Raw genomic sequence first — 17,614 nt, 5'->3', positions numbered from 1 at the left:
GTTCCGTGTAAATAGGACAAGAAAAACAAATTTATCATCGTAACAAACACAACGTCTTTATTTTTAGAACTTTTTGATAAACAGTAGCGTCTCAGTAATAGGTTCCGTTGTTACCCAGCTAAGAAACCCTAAAAACTAGGGTTTCCACCAAGTAAGTAAAAGAAATGGAAAGTGTTGCTAACTTCAGAATTGTTTTACACAACAAAGCTATAAAGTTCTGCAAACGAAGTCGCTAGAAGCCCACACATATTCAAACTTCATCAACTGTAGTGCAGACTGCGGCGAGACGATCATCAACTAATTAATTGGTGTAACTAAGACATACGGCGTCAAAGCCGATACCACTTCATCTTCGAACTGGCGAGCCTTTGTGAACCAGTGCTACTAATAAACAACTAAGAACTACTTGTAAGGGTCATCTGATACGCGCTTTAATTACAATCTACGATATTAAAGCTGTCTATGAGCTTGTGTAATTTAGTATAGGGGATAAATAATTGTCAACGTACTTATATTAATGTGCGATTTTACAAAGCAGAGCCTCTTTATTTTTGCGGTCGTGAAAGAGAGATGCCGCTCTACGTGCAGAGTGCTGTAGTACTTCCTAGACCGCAATAATATTACTTAAAGGCGTGTCGGTCCCCTGCAATCTGCAATTTACGTCTTTATTCAAACGTTCATTAATTTACAAGGGTTTAAACAGATTCGTTGCCGTTGGCTTATTTAAATTAGGTTATAAAATCGTATGCATATTATAGAGTAAAGTACTCATGGTGTAAAACAACATAAGCCCAGTAATTACTATCTCGGTTAAGCAATTGTATCTATCGTTTAACTCTTGCAACGATTATTCACGACATTTTGTTATAATGATCGAGATCGTACTTAACTATTTGAAAGGCAGAATAATTGTTTTTAATTGTAATAAATGTATTATTATCGATCGATGATTGACCTTCGTTATTTATCTAAGGATACAAATGAAACTTTTGCCAGCATTGACTGCAATAACATCTGTGGCTCAATCGTATAATTTCAATAGTAATCATTGGTACTTAGATTTCTATTTGAATTATACTTGTATTATAATTTAAGTGTCATGACTTTCAATTCGTGCCTAACTGCATGCTGATTATGAGGTTATAATGATGAGGTAATAGCCGTTCCTAATATTTAACGGAGATACCTTTAGATGCATGGAACTGTTGCAATAATTATTCTAGCTAAAATTACTTAATAATGAAATACAGACCAATACTTAAATACGGTCTAAATCCAAAACAACAAATATCAAATTTAAATGCGTAGTATAAAACGTTCAAAGCAATTTAAGTCGATTACTAAAAAACTTATTAGTCTATGCTAACGCAAATAGGGTTAAGTCATCGCTTCCAAGGAATAATTTCAACACCATCGATTTTGTACTAACTACCTATGTTCATTTAGTTTATGTCTGCTCTATCAGCGGCCTTTGTACTACTTGTCTACATACTTGTCTAGTTAGACCGATGACATAACTACACGAAGCTAAAAAACCTTCAACACTTAATTAAACATTAGTATATCACACCTCTAGTCCGTTGAGCTGTCAAAGCTCGCATAACTTCATACATTACTGAGCTTACCACAATCACAACAAGGCTTTACAACTGTAAAAGTAGACACATTTAAGACTTGGTTTTGAACCCTCCGTTCAAGTCATAGATTAGTATCTATCGACAAAGGTGGGTGTTATTTTGTAGCTGACAGATCAAAAACGCTTTGTGTTTTAACGCAATTTGCTGAAAGTGCAGCTTTTTCATGTTAGATTTTTTCCACAGGCATCGGCAAGCTATCCGGTGAAGGCAAGCACCTCGCCGACCCGGAGGTGCTGCGGCGGCTGACATCGTCGGTGTCGTGCGCGCTCGACGAGGCCGCCGCTGCGCTCACACGCATGCGCAGCGACCAACCACCACCTCACCACCGGCACCATCACCAAGACAAAAAGTATGCACACTATACTTTTATTATACCACATAAAACATACACTTGGGAATAATGTTTCAACATTTGGACAGTTTAGACATTAATTTTTAGTAAGACCTTATTTGTTAATATACGAATCAGAATGGGGGAAATACGTACAAATGAGCTAGGTATTATAATTTAACTTACATTGCAAAGTTTCCCTCTAGGATTGTACATAGTGTAGGGTACTAGCAGATTGGAATTATAACCTTGCGGTGCAATCTAAATCATTATTAAAATTCTATTAGCAGTGCAGTAAAACCCAACATTTTAACCCTGAATATTAATGAGCTCAGATTAAAATAGTCCATTTCATTACTCAATAACTAGTAACATAACTGACAGATGGGCTAATTATATTTAGAACTTATTTATTTATTAAGTTCCCTTTCATCTTATATCCGGTTTTACGCCGTTTTTACTATTTATTGTGGTCTCTGATATCCGCACAAATATCTGAAGTTCTGAAAATTCTTTAAATCGATCAGTTACTGGGTTAATTTGTTTAACAGTCGCGCTTAAGTATTATCGAGATAAATAACTGCCAAATTACCTACTTATTTTGGAAGTTCCACCATATTTGTGTTGACTAAACCAACAACAAAACACATTATCATGCAAAATTAACATTAAATAGTTGCTACACAACAATTAAGTAAATCAACAATAGACGTGGTATCAAAAGTATTGATCTCGCGGTATTTAAGGACGGTTTAATAAATGATAAGTGTGACAGCTATTTCCAGACGTCTGGGGGGCGTCTGCGACGTGAACCTGGTATAACCCTGCGACGACTATTTCTTTTTAGATGACCTGCCCCCATTTTGTCGCAGTACCTACTACATATACATGTAACCTAGTTGCCTTTAAAAAGTGAAGTGGGGAACTAAAGAAAAAGTGGGACACTCGTGTCGAAAAAACATTGTCATTTTTAAGTTTGTCCATATTTACTGGGTTCGTCTCTTACGCTGAGGTCCGCGTATAGAGTCAACGGAAACAATATTTACACGGTTCAAATGTGAACATTTGTTTAAAAACAAAATATCTCTTATTTAAACAAGGAAAACTTAAATAGTATTTTGTGGAATCAATGACCTTATTTGAACACTCTTTTACTAAAAAAAAAACTATAGGAAAAAGTAATCATAATGATTATTAACTCAGTCTTATAAACATAGTAACAGCTGAAACAATTTATATACTTTAAAACAATACACGTTTTCCTCAAAAACCACGTGTTAAGTACGAACATAAACACAACTTACATACAAAGGAGCTTATGGTCTTGAGTGAGCCGCTAAAAGCATCAAGTCATGTGCATATAATAGAGAGATACTTGTTTCACATAGCTCACACGCACTACCGTGTAAACAGTTAACTGGTTAAGTAATGCTTGATCTCATCCATGCGGGTTTGCATACGCACTTGCATATTGTTAGACACTGATTGTGTTTGGACTAAACTTACTACGAAAAGATTGATATTGTTCATGAAAAGTTTTTGCTCGTTTTCAAAATTAAATTTTGTCACACTCTCCACTATAGACGGCTAGAATTTCAGAGTCAAATTATCGATTCATTGCTATATTTTGATATCCGAGATTTTTGTCCGATAAGCATATCGGGATACACTTCTTAACTATGCGATATGTTATCTGAGATCGAATTATAACAACTCGTATTTCATGTGCCCTAGGAATTTTCACCGATCTGACAAAACCGATCCTGTTACAAAAGCTTTGATTACATAAAACTAATTTCTTCGATATTGCGTACGCCATTATCAGCCCTTTTCAAATGTTCGTTTATCATTTGATAACCTTTAAATCGTTACGTCATCAGTCCACCTTTCTAAATTTTCACTTCATTCAAATTCGTAACCGGTTTCCCTCGATTAACATATTTGATTTTATACGTCACAGTATTTATTTACTGTTATTATTAGTTATCACGAATGTTATCTATGTTTTGTATTGCTCATTATCCACTTTAAAAACAACTTCCACCTGACGTTACCTTCATATCGTCATAAGCTGCATATTTGTGAACTTGGTTTTGACTTTCGTTGTTTAATAAACTTTTATCTTGTTTCCTTTTAACTAAAAATATCGCTACTTGTTTGATAAGGTTGATTATTATTATTTACTCTAATCAAAAACGATGAACAATGCATAAACATGCATATTCTTTTATAAAACTATTAACGTTGCCCACCATAGTCTAAAAATAAAGTGATGACGAACCTAACATATTTTTACAAAAGCTCCGTAGTAGTAATCTGTATTCAATGATGATATTCCGAGATTTGAGTCCGTTTTCACGAACTGGGAAGCCTCTCGAGTCGACAAGGATGAGTCGGAAACGGTTCTCCCGTCGATTCGATCGAGACCGGCTCGTTTGGGACGGTGATTTTTGAAGCTTTGATCTTATCTGATTTCCCCTTACGTTAGGGTGTCAGTGTCTTGTATTAGCGAGAGTTGATGCTCTTTACCTGACAGTTTTAGTCAACAATGCGGGTCAAGCGCGACGGGTACGACGCCAACGGTAGCATCGTCAGTCGGCGCGGATGGGGCGCCCTCGCTGGCAGAGGCGTGTTCAGACGGCGATGTGGGCACCGTGCGCAAGCTGCTCACGGAAGGCCGCTCCGTGCACGAGACCACAGAGGAGGGCGAGTCACTGCTCTCGCTCGCCTGCTCCGCGGGATACTACGAGCTTGCGCAAGTGCTGCTAGCCATGCACGCGAGTGTGGAGGACCGCGGAATCAAGGTACATCTACTTACAACTATCCTTTACTCGTTGAATACAAGCGTCGAAAAGAAGGTTGCGCTTAATTGTCACCCCTAACCTCACCTAGTGGTGAGCAAATATCTATTTCTGGTATTCTTAATAACGGTTTTCCAAATTTCCTAAACACCGTACCTAACTGACAATTAATCTGAAATAGTCTTGATGCGAATAATTAAACAAGCCTTTTTGATCGTAGGGCGACTGCACACCTTTGATGGAGGCGGCGAGTGCGGGTCACGTGGACATCGTGCGGCTGCTGATCGCGCACCACGCGGACGTGAACGCCGTGTCGGGGTCGGGCAACACGCCGCTCATGTACGCCTGCGCCGGCGGACACGAGGAGTGCGTGCGCGCGCTGCTCGAGAGCGGCGCCAACGTCGAGGACCACAACGAGAACGGACACACGCCGCTCATGGAGGTATGGACCTGTACTTAATTATTCTACTAATCTGGACTTTAAATTTCATAAAGCAAAATAAAAATTTGATTAACATTTCCCAATAAAGCTAGACTTTTTAAAGTTTATGTTATGAAATTCCACGAATTCTTATACTACGTAATAATTTGAGTTACACCATGCGTTGAGTCAGACACCCCTTTGCGTAGTAACAATCCATTATTACTATAGCATTTTAGCTACAATGAATCATGGCTAACATGCAGTATTAAGGTGTTTTACGATTAGGTGTAATTTTATGTTTCTATATAATATTTTGGAGGCATTTGATCGCAATATTACCAGTTCATTGTTAAAATGTGTTTGTTTTATGATTAGGCAGCGTCCGCGGGTCACGTGGGCGTAGCTAAGATCCTGCTGGAGCACGGCGCGGGCATCAACACGCACTCGAACGAGTTCAAGGAGAGTGCGCTGACGCTGGCGTGCTACAAGGGCCATCTCGACATGGTGCGCTTCCTGCTGGCCGCCGGCGCCGACCGCGAGCACAAGACGGACGAGATGCACACCGCGCTCATGGAGGCCAGCATGGACGGACACGTCGAGGTCGCGCGCCTGCTGCTCGACTCCGGCGCGCAGGTATCCACAAAACCTAGTGGTTCAGTCATCGTGGAAATGCTCAAATCAATATTGGTTACAGCTGTAGTGGTCGCTAACAACATCTACGACTAATACCCTGAGCAATTCAGTTGATGTTCGGTTATTTGAGATTCTCTATATGTCACAACATGCTGTAATATTTTATTTGTTTAGGTGAACATGCCGACGGATAGCTTCGAATCCCCACTCACGCTGGCGGCATGCGGCGGACACGTGGAGCTAGCGATGCTGCTGCTGGAACGTGGCGCAAATATTGAGGAGGTCAACGACGAGGGCTATACGCCGCTCATGGAGGCCGCCAGAGAAGGTACCGTTTTTGACTTACTTAATTTATAGTAATAATTAAAAATCGATCAAATACTGGTTGTTTACAAGCCCCGTTTCATTTTAACAATTTCTTAAACTGAAACCTCAAAATGACAAAGATATTCGAATCACCTTAATATTACAAATATTTAATGAGAGTGAAATAATATGATTTAATCTGCACACAGGTCATGAAGAGATGGTTGCACTTTTGCTGGGACAAGGTGCCTCGATCAACGCGCAGACTGAGGAGACCCAAGAGACAGCTTTAACGCTAGCATGTTGTGGCGGTTTCCTAGAAGTAGCTGACTTCCTCATCAAGGCGGGCGCCGATGCCGAACTCGGAGCTTCCACACCCCTCATGGAAGCCTCGCAGGAAGGACATCTAGAACTCGTACGGTATGTACATTATTGAGATTATTAAACCTCAAATCTCCTGCGTACATCTAAAATATTAAGTATCTGTTGTTAACAAGTTCAAAGATGGAACAAAAAAAAATAGATTTTTTACTAGAGGTAAAGTTAGTCTGCTGATATTACCTTGTTTGTCACTTTTATTCAATTATTTTATGATTTTTCATATAATAGTTATATTTCTGCTAATTGTTTCTGTGCGATGTTAAAGAGTTGTGGTCGTGTTATGTGCAGGTACCTGCTGAACGCGGGCGCGGACGTGAACGCACAGACACAGACGGGCGACACGGCGCTGACGTACGCGTGCGAGAACGGACACACGGACGTGGCCGACCTGCTGCTGCGCGCCGGCGCCGAGCTCGAGCACGAGAGCGAGGGCGGCCGCACGCCGCTCATGAAGGCCTGCCGCGCCGGACACGTCTGCACCGTGCAGTTCCTCGTCGGGAAGGTCGGTTACCTGTTTAACGAATTACTTATTCCTTTAGGACACACTTATTTCACATTCTAACTTATAGTTATATCTTGATAGTTATTATTACTCTTGTGCATCATAAATTATACATTGTTGAGTATTTCGTTAATAATCTGGACTCGTTTCATTACCCAGGGCGCGGACGTGAATCGCATGACGGCTCTCGGCGACCACACACCGCTCTCGCTGGCATGTGCCGGTGGTCACGTAGACGTAGTGAAGTTCCTTCTCGCGTGCGAAGCGGACCCCTTCCGCAAGCTCAAGGACAACTCCACCATGCTCATCGAAGCCGCCAAGGGAGGCCACACGGCCGTCGTGCAACTGTTGCTCGATTACCCGCACTCTGTCATACTGCCTAGAGGTGAATATATTGCATGGTGTAATAGCGCAGAGTCCAGAAATGATGCGACAGATGGGTAATGCCGGTGTGCGGGCGCAGGTAACGCGACGGCAGAGGAGGGCAGCGGGCTGAGCGCGGCGCAGGCGGCGGCGCTGGGGCTGAGCCACGCGGCGGCGCCGGGCGCGGCGGCGGGCGCGGGCGGCGCGCGCGCGCTGCTGCCGGCGCACGCGCACCCGCACGCCGCCGCGCTGCACCACGCGCAGCACGCGCTGCACCACGTGCCGCACCACCACCAGCCCGCCGACCTGCCCACCAAGTTCTCCAAGGTCTACCTCGACGGTAAGGGACGACTTCTCATTTCAAATATTGCGGGTTTGGCAACACCGACGTTATAAAATATTGTTTCTACCGATCAGAGCGCGGAGTGGCGGCCCGCAAGAAGCAGGGCGGCGCGGGCGCGGTGGCGGGCGCGGCGGGCGCAGCGGGCGCGCCGGAGGCCAGCAAGCACAAGTGCGCGCGCAAGCAGCGCGTGGCGCCGCCCCACCCCGACCACCACCTGCCGCCGCCGCCCGACATCCTCGACGACAACGTGAGTCCAACACACGCAACTCATTACGCACTATATCCAACTAAACTACCTGATTAATACAACATTAACACCTGTCTAGCCCCGTGTTTTGTGTTTTATACCCTATACCTCCCGGTTCTCTGGTAGTGATTGTTTGACTAAATATAACATCGTATATCTTCCAGCTACGAAGTGGACGGGACGTATGTACAGGGTGTAACGGATATAACAGCGTCCTTCCGTTAAGTAATCTTACCAAGTAACTCGTGTTCATGATAAGGAGCACCACCTTATTTCCAAATGAATTGTGACCTTAACAATAATAAAATCTGTAATGTTGTGTTAATCTCAATAATCGTGTTCTGCATACTTGGTTGTTTGTCGCTTAAATGTAATCTATGTTTCGATCATATACCACCCATTCATACGTGGAAATGTGTTACTGTATCGTAATTATTAACATTTATCGTCGTTGTGGTCGCCTTCATATACATTTTACAATTAAGCCCAATTAAGGGGCTACAATTTTCTCTATCCATGTTGTATGGAAAAGTGATCAAGTCTAAAATTAAAACTACCAATGAAACGATTGGCTGATAGCGTCAAACCCCATTGCCTATGAAATAAAATAGTAAACAGAATCTGTTAAAAAGTTTACTGTAATAAAAAAAGATCAGTAAGAACAAATTATTCACACTTCCTTATTATAAAATTAATTGTAGAGATCGACAGCTGCAAATTAATAAAAATACCATATCAAAGGACATAAAAGTACGACATCAGTAAATAATCTGCGATTAAAGAAAACAACAGCAATGTTTTATTACAATGAACATTAAAATATAGAAATATACACAGTAAACTTTTTAATATATTTGAAAGAGCTTTACGTAATGTGTCTGTGCTAGTTGCATAACTAAAGTTAAGTTGCTTTGGGACCTTCATCCGCCTTATCCAATATTGTATTTAGCATGACATGTTAAGACCATGAAAATTCAAAGAAAGTAAAACAAAACAGGCCTGAAAGTACTGACTTAGTTTATGTTGTTATTCATACCTTTAGAATTCGCGAAAAGTATCCCCGGCAGCCTCGCCTAAGCTATGCAGCTAGTCTGTTATAGCTCTCCTTATTTTTTTGTTTTTATTTAGACTTATTTGTGAACATTTCGTATGCTTTTATAGAGATCATATTAGAACAACTTTTAATAAGGAGGGCTTGTAATAACAATCTGTTAATGGACCTAACATTGTAAAGCTTTGCTCCTTAAAGCCTCTCATTCATATTAAATTTTCCTAACTAACCATTACGCCCTAACCTGATGTAAAATATGAATACATATGTATATTGTTGGCTTAATATCACAATACTATCATTTTTCATTTCTCTTTGCTTGCTTCCCACGGTGTAGATATGCCACCACGCCATGGCTAAGGTATCACTCCCGCCGGGGTTTACGTGGAAGGACGTTAACAAGAAAGTTAAAATTAAATGCCACATTAAAAATAAATGCAACGTGAGTCACCCTTCAATAAATTACATTCACTAACCTAACTCATGTAATGTGTAGTTAGCGGCGTCGCACACGTAGGCTACTAGCTAACGTTGTGCGCGTTAGAGTGCGGACTAACGACGTGGTTGTAGCCCGCCCCCGCCACGCCTGCTGAACGCTAGTTTAGGATTCGCGTGTACGAGGCCTATCTCATTGCGCTGTCGGCGCCCGCACAGCCATCGGCCAAACCGCACATGGTGTAAGGGTCACATATTTGTATAAACCAAAACTCACAAACAAATATTTGGTTACAACAGTACTTGCATTTTTCTGCTGAGTTTGTGGGGCGTTGAGCCGCAATACCCGTAGCTTCGAGATTATATGTTAAAATGGCGCTCCAGCAACCGTGGTGAGCGCGGGCGTAGAACCTCGGCGTGAGTTCAGGCTCTACCGGTGGCGGTAGTAGCGGCCTGTACGTAGCACGTAGTGCGGCGCCGCTCGACCACCGCTCACGTCACTCTGTTGCAGAGGGACCCGCGCGCCGACTGCCTGCCCGACGCCGACCGCAGCCTGCTCGACTTGCCCGACCCCGCAGGTCAGTACCTTGCACCCACATATCACTATTTAAAACTCTTTCACAATGGTTCTTACTTCGTAAGCCCATCAGTGCAATTGTATCATTATTAGAACCAAACATTGCACAATAATTGAAATTACTAAAAAGTCATAGGAGTCATGTAAATATTACGGAATTAGATAGCTTTGTTACAAGTAGTCGGTAAGTGTAGTTAAACGGTGACGTTGTATGTGAAGGTCCGCCGACACTCGCCACGTCGGCGCTGCACGCGCTGGACCTACAGTTCTGCGCTCAAGGCAAGTCCACTCGCACGTCAGCACGGCCTACGACACCTCTGACAACATTGTTGATTGTATTTATGTTCAGCTTCATGCATTTTGTTTCGCATCATTAACATATTTCTTTATTTTTATTTCGGACCATCCTATAACCCTCCTTTTTGTCTGTAAATATCTAAACAGTCCCATTCTTCTTCTGTGTATGTAATACATGATTATTTTCCCTGCATTTGCCATTATAATGTCCGTGCGTTGCTAAACATGAATCCTCTTTATTTGTCTTAAGCTTCATGTCGTAAACATACATTGACGTTATCTTACACTTAATTAAAAGTAGACATTATTTAACCCACGTTTGAGGTGTTTACGATCACCGTTATTTTTTTGTTGTTGTAGTTAAACCACTCACAGGAAAAACACGTAAAGCTTATATCAATGTAATCATTATGTGTCTCAATTATTGCTAATGTCTGTTAAAATATATACCTCATAGGTAAGTGGTATTTGATATAATTATTTGTGAAATATATATCCTGCATAGTAAATATAATGAATTAATTTATTACTTTACTATTTAGGTGTGACGACCATCCATCCGCCCACTACGCCACCCTACCCGCCTCCTCAGCAATTGTTCCCAGTGCAACAATTAGCAACGAACCTTAATCAGGTTGGTAATTTATCTTCAAGCTAATGAATAAATAAAAATATGTTCTTTCGCACTATAAGAATCAGGTTAAGATTGCATAGGGGTACATACGATCAGATTATATTTCCGAAATACTGACATCTGTACAACTATTGAGACATTGCTAGATTTGAGACAAGCATGCTAAACGCGGTCACTATTATAGAACACTCCGATACAAGATCGTCCCCGCGCTAAAGTTTCACGTAAATGCTCCAAGTTCGGTTGCAAGTTCCTACTGCTCGACGCGCTGCAGCGGCTCGGCCAGCACATTAGTGAAGTGGGTGCCGTCGCGGTAAACTGACGCGAGTTGTTTATACCACTATAGTACCCTACAAGTTGTTCGTATCATTAGACAATACTATCACATAGTACTATCGTTTTCGCTTTAGTTTTAATTTTAATATGTATCATTGTAATTAGGACCGTTTTATAATTGTACTTTTCTCATTTATTCTTAGAACACATTTGATCATACAAATATCTTGTTATAATGCAGAATATGATTTTTAGTGTCAATACCAAATTACATAAACGAATACTTTACAGCTGCAAGAATTGCAGCAACAGCAATTCCAGCAACTAGCAGTACAACAGCAGCATCAGCAGACGCAGCAACAGCAACAACAGAAGAAGCAGCAACAACAACAGCAACAGCTGTATGTTCAGGAGCTGCAGCAGAGGCCCGATGGATTTGTTCCTCAGGTAATATTTTATATATATTTAGCTGGGTGCAAGGAAAATAATTGGAATACGATAGTATAATAGAAGTAGAGTATTAGTTTGGAGTGTGACACGGTGCGGGGTGTGTGCAGGCGGGCGAGGACCTGGGCGGCATGGGCGCGGGCGTGGAGGCGCGCGAGCTGGGCGCGGTGCTGGCCTACCTGCAGCGGGAGGTGCCCTCGCTTGTCGCGCTGCCGCCCAACGAGCTGCGCTCGCTCGTGCTGCAGGTACAGCGGCTAAGGCTGTACTAACCTAACTGTTCAAACAGAATTATTACTTACCGATGTCAAACTTAACTGCATGACAATTTTATGACGACCGCTTCATTGTCGATCTTCTAGAGCACCTTCAGTCCAATATTTTGTCTTTTAATGGTAATTTTGGTCAACTAACAGTTTCAGATAGTTAATTCACTAAAAATACATAGGAGTAAATAGGTAATCTAGCCTTTTAGCCTGTAGTTGCATGTTTATTAATATAGTAGTAATAAGGGGTGGTGAATTACATGTATTCTCTGAATGATGCGGTGACGCGGGCAGGTGATGCAGCAGAAGTCGCACGAGATCCTGACGGCCAAGTGCGCGGAGGTGGACGCCGACCCCGACGCGACCGGCCAGGAGCGACACGCGCGCCGCCTGCTGGAGGAGGCGCTCACCGCCGACTGGCCGCGCCAGGACCACCACCACCACCATCATCACCACCACCACCACGTCGACGTCACGGTAAACCTATTTCTTATAATGCACTGTTCAAACTTGTGTCAACATTATTACAGTACTGGTCTTTGACTTCAAACAAGCTTATACAAGACTTAAATTATTTCTTAAACATACTTTAAGAAATAAGCAGTGCCTTTGTACTTTGTTTTACTGCTGTCTTTCTGAAAAAGTATATAAAACAGTTTTAAAGTATTTATTTTTACTCTATTTGTAGGCTAGTAATGGATGCCAGTTCCGGGTTCGACCATCATCTCCTTCAGGGAATCTGGAAAGTGGTATCATACTGACGCGAGCCGACAACGATATAGTAACAATACCCCAGTCATCGCACGGGCTCCCCCCGCCGGCCGTACCTCCGACAACGACACAGCTCGAAATACAGCAACATTTTGTACTGCCACCACCCACACTACCTTATGAAGACTATAGGTATGATTTATTTTAAATTATATAATACCTTGATTGTTTATATCCACATATACTACAAAATTAAAGTACTAAATTTATATGCTATAAAACCAATACGTAATGAGAGATTTTGGCAGTTGGTTCTTTTGTTTATTATACTATAATATGGTGTGGTGAATAGTAGTGTGCCTGCGGGCAGGTCGGCCACGTTCGCGCCCCCGCACACGGGCGTGGCGCAGCCGCCGCCGCAGCCGCCGCACGCGCCGCAGCCGCAGCCGCACGCCAAGCGCGACCAGCAGCACCACCACAACAACACCACTGCCGCCAAGAAAAAGGTACGCATATCACATGCTGTCAACGATACATTACTGTACACCTTTACGTATTTCAATCATTTCATACTTTTTAGACGTAATAGAAAATTTATTGGAGGTATAAGTTCTGTATGTTGTGTGGCAGGGTCGGTTCGCGGGGTCAGGGCGGGCGTGCCGCGCGGGCGAGGCGTTCGGCACGGCCACGCCGCCGCAGCCCGCGCCCGCCGCCTACTGCGCCATGGACGTGGACGGCGAGACCGACTCCAACCACGACACCGCGCTTACGCTGGCCTGTGCCGGCGGACACGAGGACCTCGTCGAGCTGCTGCTCAGCCGCGGCGCCGACATCGAACACCGCGACAAGAAGGTATACACATGCAATACTTTAATCAAATCGAATTGTATACATAATAGATAAGCTTTATTGCAATTTTTTCGTCTCCAGGGCTTCACCCCCTTGATCCTAGCGGCGACGGCGGGGCACGAGAAGATTGTAGAGATCCTATTGAACCACGGCGCGGACATCGAGGCGCAGTCGGAGCGCACGAAGGACACGCCGCTGTCGCTGGCGTGCAGCGGCGGCCGCTACGAGGTGGTGGAGCTCATCCTCAGCCGCGGCGCCAACAAGGAGCACCGCAACGTCTCCGACTACACGCCGCTCTCGCTCGCCGCCTCGGGTGGCTACGTCAACATCATCAGGCTACTGCTCACGCATCAGGTTCGTACGCCAATCAATTTTGAGTTGACGTGTCTTGAGCAAATATATTATCAGTCAGTAGTATATAGTCGTATTATCAGTATACAGATTTATTTAATAGATCGAAGATTTAGGAAAGTTAACTAAAAATATTGTTTGTTCATCAGGCTGAGATAAACTCCCGCACCGGTTCAAAGCTCGGCATTTCCCCCCTCATGCTGGCAGCTATGAACGGGCACACGGCAGCCGTACGCCTGCTGCTCGACTGTGGCTCCGACATAAACGCTCAGATAGAGACTAATCGCAATACCGCCTTAACCCTCGCCTGTTTCCAAGGTATGTTGTATATTCATTCTCATGCAGTTTGTTGTTTTATACCAGTTCGAGTTAGGCCCACAACTCAACTCTGGTCTAAGTACCAACAGCATGAAACTTATGAACTTGTGTTGCGGTGCGTAGGGCGGCACGAAGTAGTGAGCCTGCTGCTGGACCGCAAGGCTAACGTGGAGCACCGCGCCAAGACGGGGCTGACGCCGCTCATGGAGGCGGCCAGCGGCGGCTACGTGGAGGTGGGCCGCGTGCTGCTGGACAAGGGCGCCGACGTCAACGCGCCGCCCGTGCCCTCCTCGCGGGACACCGCGCTCACCATCGCCGCCGACAAGGGACACACCAAGTTCGTCGAGCTACTGCTGCAGAGGTATATAATACCCCATACCCTATTACCCTAAATATTATACTCTGCAACATGCTTGAAGCAATTTCAGCAGGTTGGAACAAAATATACAACTTAAAGTTATTATCAACATTCATCTTGCAAACAGAAAACCTATGGACAGTATACATATTTTTTTTACATGTTTCTTCTGGTATAACAATATTATTGAAAAAAAATAGTCAACCCAAGACGTTAGTAATTTAATATGTAATTTTTATCATAGACGAGCGGCGGTTGAAGTCAAAAATAAAAAAGGCAACTCCCCTCTCTGGCTGGCGGCTAACGGCGGCCACCTTGCGGTGGTCGAGATGTTATACTCTGCCGGCGCAGATATAGACTCACAGGACAATAGAAAAGTACGTATATTATACCTGGCATAATACTATACTTACGTATAATTAATAAAATATACGTAAGTTTAAGTTTTGATGTGTGGTTGAGGTAAACTAATTTTTTTTTTCTTTGCAGGTATCTTGCCTTATGGCTGCCTTCCGTAAAGGCCACACTAAAGTGGTCAAATGTATGGTCGTCATAGTTACACAATTCCCCTCAGACCAAGAGATGACAAGGTATATATCAGAGCTATTTTTCTGTTAGAAATTAATTCTTTATGATCTCGGAATAAGTTATTTAAATTTAGAGATATCCCGCATTTTTTTTGGTGTTTAATGTTTATAAGCGTGTAGGAGTGCGAAGTTTGACTTTGTTATCGAATTGTGTCGTGTGTCGCAGGTACATCTGCACGATCTCGGACAAGGAGCTGCTGGAGAAGTGCCAGGAGTGCGTACGCGTGATCCGCGCCGCCAAGGAGACGCAGGCGGCGCGCGCCAACCAGAACGCGACCAGCCTGCTCGAGGAGCTCGACGCCGAGCGCTGTCGCGAGGAGAGTCGCCGCCAGGCCGCGCAGCGCCGCCGCGAGCGCAAGAAGAAGAAGAAGCTCGAGAAGAAGGTACGCCCCGCCCTACACTACAAGGCGATTCAATCCGAATGCTGGATAGCCGACTGAAGTCTTATTTCGGTTTTCCACACAAGTGTTTAAAAACCGACAAACGTTGAAGCCGGTGTCATACTGTGCTGGTCTAACCACACTTGCCTAATAAATTACATTTTCACAAACTCATGAAATAGAATGAGAAATGCAAATAGGTAACAAAGATGTGCCTACAATCATATCGAGAATCGTATTTTGTAAAAGGAATGTCATAATATAAATGCTTTATACAACTAGAAATAATATGTGTAACTTCAGTCTTGCCTACAGGAGGAAAGACGCAAACTTCAAGCGGAGAACGACAAGAACTCGTTATACTGCGAGAAGGCCCTCGGCGAGTGCTCGGAGGGCGGCGAGCCGGACGACGAGCCCGTGCCCAAGGAGGAGGGCGACTCCGGTATCGATGCCAATTCGCAAGTATGTTCATTTCAGTCATGATTTCAGCTTATGAGTAGATCATATGGTTATTGCAATTGTAAATGTTATTTCTGAAATACTGAACATGACAAAGAACTTTATCCTATGCAGTTTTAGTTGTGAACTTTCAGACAAAGTAATGAATAGTGGGTATCAGACAAAGATAAGATAAAATCTAAGACACTCCTACATTGATAATCTATAATTCAGGGTTCCTGTTCATCCTCTGACGTGAAAGCTCCTCCTGTGCAGACAACTAAGTCTAAAAAGAAGAAAAAAGAGGAAAAGGCAGCTCCCCCTCCACCCGCACAACCTGCAAAGAAACAACCTGATAAAGTAAGGCTCATACTATACTGGTGCATTAATTTTACCAAGTCATACAGTTTTTTCTACTACAAAATACTTCATATTTCAATATTTTTTGGAGTTTTCTATATATTTTAAAGAAACTTTTCACTTGTTTAGTCTAGGCATGCTTAGAAATGACAGAACACGATCCGGCCGCGGCCAACTTACTAACTTGTTAAAACCTTCCACAGAGCAAACCTAAAATAGAGACTAAACCGGAAAAAGAAAGTACTCCCAAGCCTGACAAGAAGCAGGAAAAAGAGAACGTAGCGCCGAGCTCTCCGCCGGCCACGCCCGCCAAGCCCGCGCCCGCGCCCGAGCGACGCCCCGCCGACAAGAAGGACAAGTTAGTACCGCCGCCGCCCGCCCCGCCTGCACACTGCGCCGGCTTGGGAATGCGCACTGGACTGAACTGGTTTCGTGGGCTACGACTCCATAGCTCAGAGACGAACATGACATGTATTTGCAACACCTACGTCTGTCCTTTTACTTTATGAGTCCTCCGCCTATTAAACTAGTTCAATTTATTGTGTCTCTACAAAGCATGCTTTTTACTGTTTAATTAAGCGAATAATAATGCTTGATAATGTTTGTTTGTTCACTAGTTGTATTGCAATCAGGATGGCAATCAATTAATGATTTCTAACGTAATAATAACCTGATAGGGGGGTTAAAGTAGCAAATATTGTTCTTGCAGAAAACCCGAAGAGGATACCCCTAAGAGCATTACAGTACAGAATGTTAACAAATATGGGAATAACTCTAGAAAGAGTCAAGTATTCGAATCCACAAGGCACAATGTGGATAAAGACGATGTTGACACAAGTGACAAAAATAAAAAGACGCACAACACTCATCAGTAAGTTCGAACAACATAAACCTCGCGTCATCATTGTAAACGTGATATACATAAAATCAGTGTCAAAGTTATTTTATCCCAGTGTTGCAGGCCTCAGTCTGTGTACACGATACATGCATGACCCATGCTTGTGGTAAAGGTTTTGTTTTTTTTATGTGGCCGCAAATTGACATTGATTTTTGGATACCTTTTCATTGGCTGCTTCATAATGTGTGGGGTGCGTGGGTTTTATGGCCTGCAAGTTTACTTACGTTACCTTTGTGGCTTAGGTTGAAATCTATAGTTTTGTTTTATTTTGTTACTGCTGAGCGTTCACTGTGTTATCTGAGTAGAAGCGAAGGATTAACAATGCTTTCATGTTACGAGCTTGGTGCAAATAAGAACTACACTAAAATAATTGATAAAATTATTATACAGTGTTGAAGGAACCTAATAAAAATATT

The 17,614-nt window shown here is 43.2% G+C and overlaps 1 protein-coding gene across 16 annotated transcripts in view; it reads left to right on the top strand.

Annotated features, from left to right (window-relative positions):
- The window catches only part of LOC113496677 (ankyrin repeat and KH domain-containing protein mask), a 32,682-nt gene that overhangs the window by 10,183 nt on the left and 4,885 nt on the right, over window positions 1-17,614 (top strand). For 6 of the 16 annotated variants that reach the window (XM_026875970.1, XM_026875969.1, XM_026875966.1 and 3 more), the window contains 30 exons: window positions 1,821-1,986; window positions 4,511-4,772; window positions 4,990-5,211; window positions 5,569-5,826; window positions 6,001-6,154; window positions 6,342-6,552; window positions 6,802-7,015; window positions 7,175-7,400; window positions 7,479-7,718; window positions 7,796-7,968; window positions 9,357-9,461; window positions 9,966-10,032; window positions 10,251-10,310; window positions 10,871-10,962; window positions 11,530-11,685; window positions 11,796-11,930; window positions 12,243-12,425; window positions 12,637-12,851; window positions 13,012-13,165; window positions 13,290-13,511; window positions 13,590-13,862; window positions 14,009-14,177; window positions 14,301-14,538; window positions 14,780-14,912; window positions 15,025-15,125; window positions 15,289-15,505; window positions 15,806-15,964; window positions 16,175-16,300; window positions 16,504-16,658; window positions 17,010-17,171. In XM_026875970.1, the coding sequence (XP_026731771.1) occupies window positions 1,821-1,986; window positions 4,511-4,772; window positions 4,990-5,211; window positions 5,569-5,826; window positions 6,001-6,154; window positions 6,342-6,552; window positions 6,802-7,015; window positions 7,175-7,400; window positions 7,479-7,718; window positions 7,796-7,968; window positions 9,357-9,461; window positions 9,966-10,032; window positions 10,251-10,310; window positions 10,871-10,962; window positions 11,530-11,685; window positions 11,796-11,930; window positions 12,243-12,425; window positions 12,637-12,851; window positions 13,012-13,165; window positions 13,290-13,511; window positions 13,590-13,862; window positions 14,009-14,177; window positions 14,301-14,538; window positions 14,780-14,912; window positions 15,025-15,125; window positions 15,289-15,505; window positions 15,806-15,964; window positions 16,175-16,300; window positions 16,504-16,658; window positions 17,010-17,171 (5,248 nt within the window). The remainder of the gene's footprint in view (window positions 1-1,820; window positions 1,987-4,510; window positions 4,773-4,989; window positions 5,212-5,568; window positions 5,827-6,000; window positions 6,155-6,341; window positions 6,553-6,801; window positions 7,016-7,174; window positions 7,401-7,478; window positions 7,719-7,795; window positions 7,969-9,356; window positions 9,462-9,965; window positions 10,033-10,250; window positions 10,311-10,870; window positions 10,963-11,529; window positions 11,686-11,795; window positions 11,931-12,242; window positions 12,426-12,636; window positions 12,852-13,011; window positions 13,166-13,289; window positions 13,512-13,589; window positions 13,863-14,008; window positions 14,178-14,300; window positions 14,539-14,779; window positions 14,913-15,024; window positions 15,126-15,288; window positions 15,506-15,805; window positions 15,965-16,174; window positions 16,301-16,503; window positions 16,659-17,009; window positions 17,172-17,614) is intronic. The other 10 variants (XM_026875981.1, XM_026875971.1, XM_026875972.1 and 7 more) reach the window with 9 other exon arrangements.

Source organism: Trichoplusia ni, chromosome 8 (assembly GCF_003590095.1).
Source record: "Trichoplusia ni isolate ovarian cell line Hi5 chromosome 8, tn1, whole genome shotgun sequence".
Lineage (NCBI taxonomy): Eukaryota > Metazoa > Arthropoda > Insecta > Lepidoptera > Noctuidae > Trichoplusia > Trichoplusia ni.
Note: the sequence above shows the minus strand (reverse complement) of the source record. Positions and strands in the feature narration are given on the sequence as shown.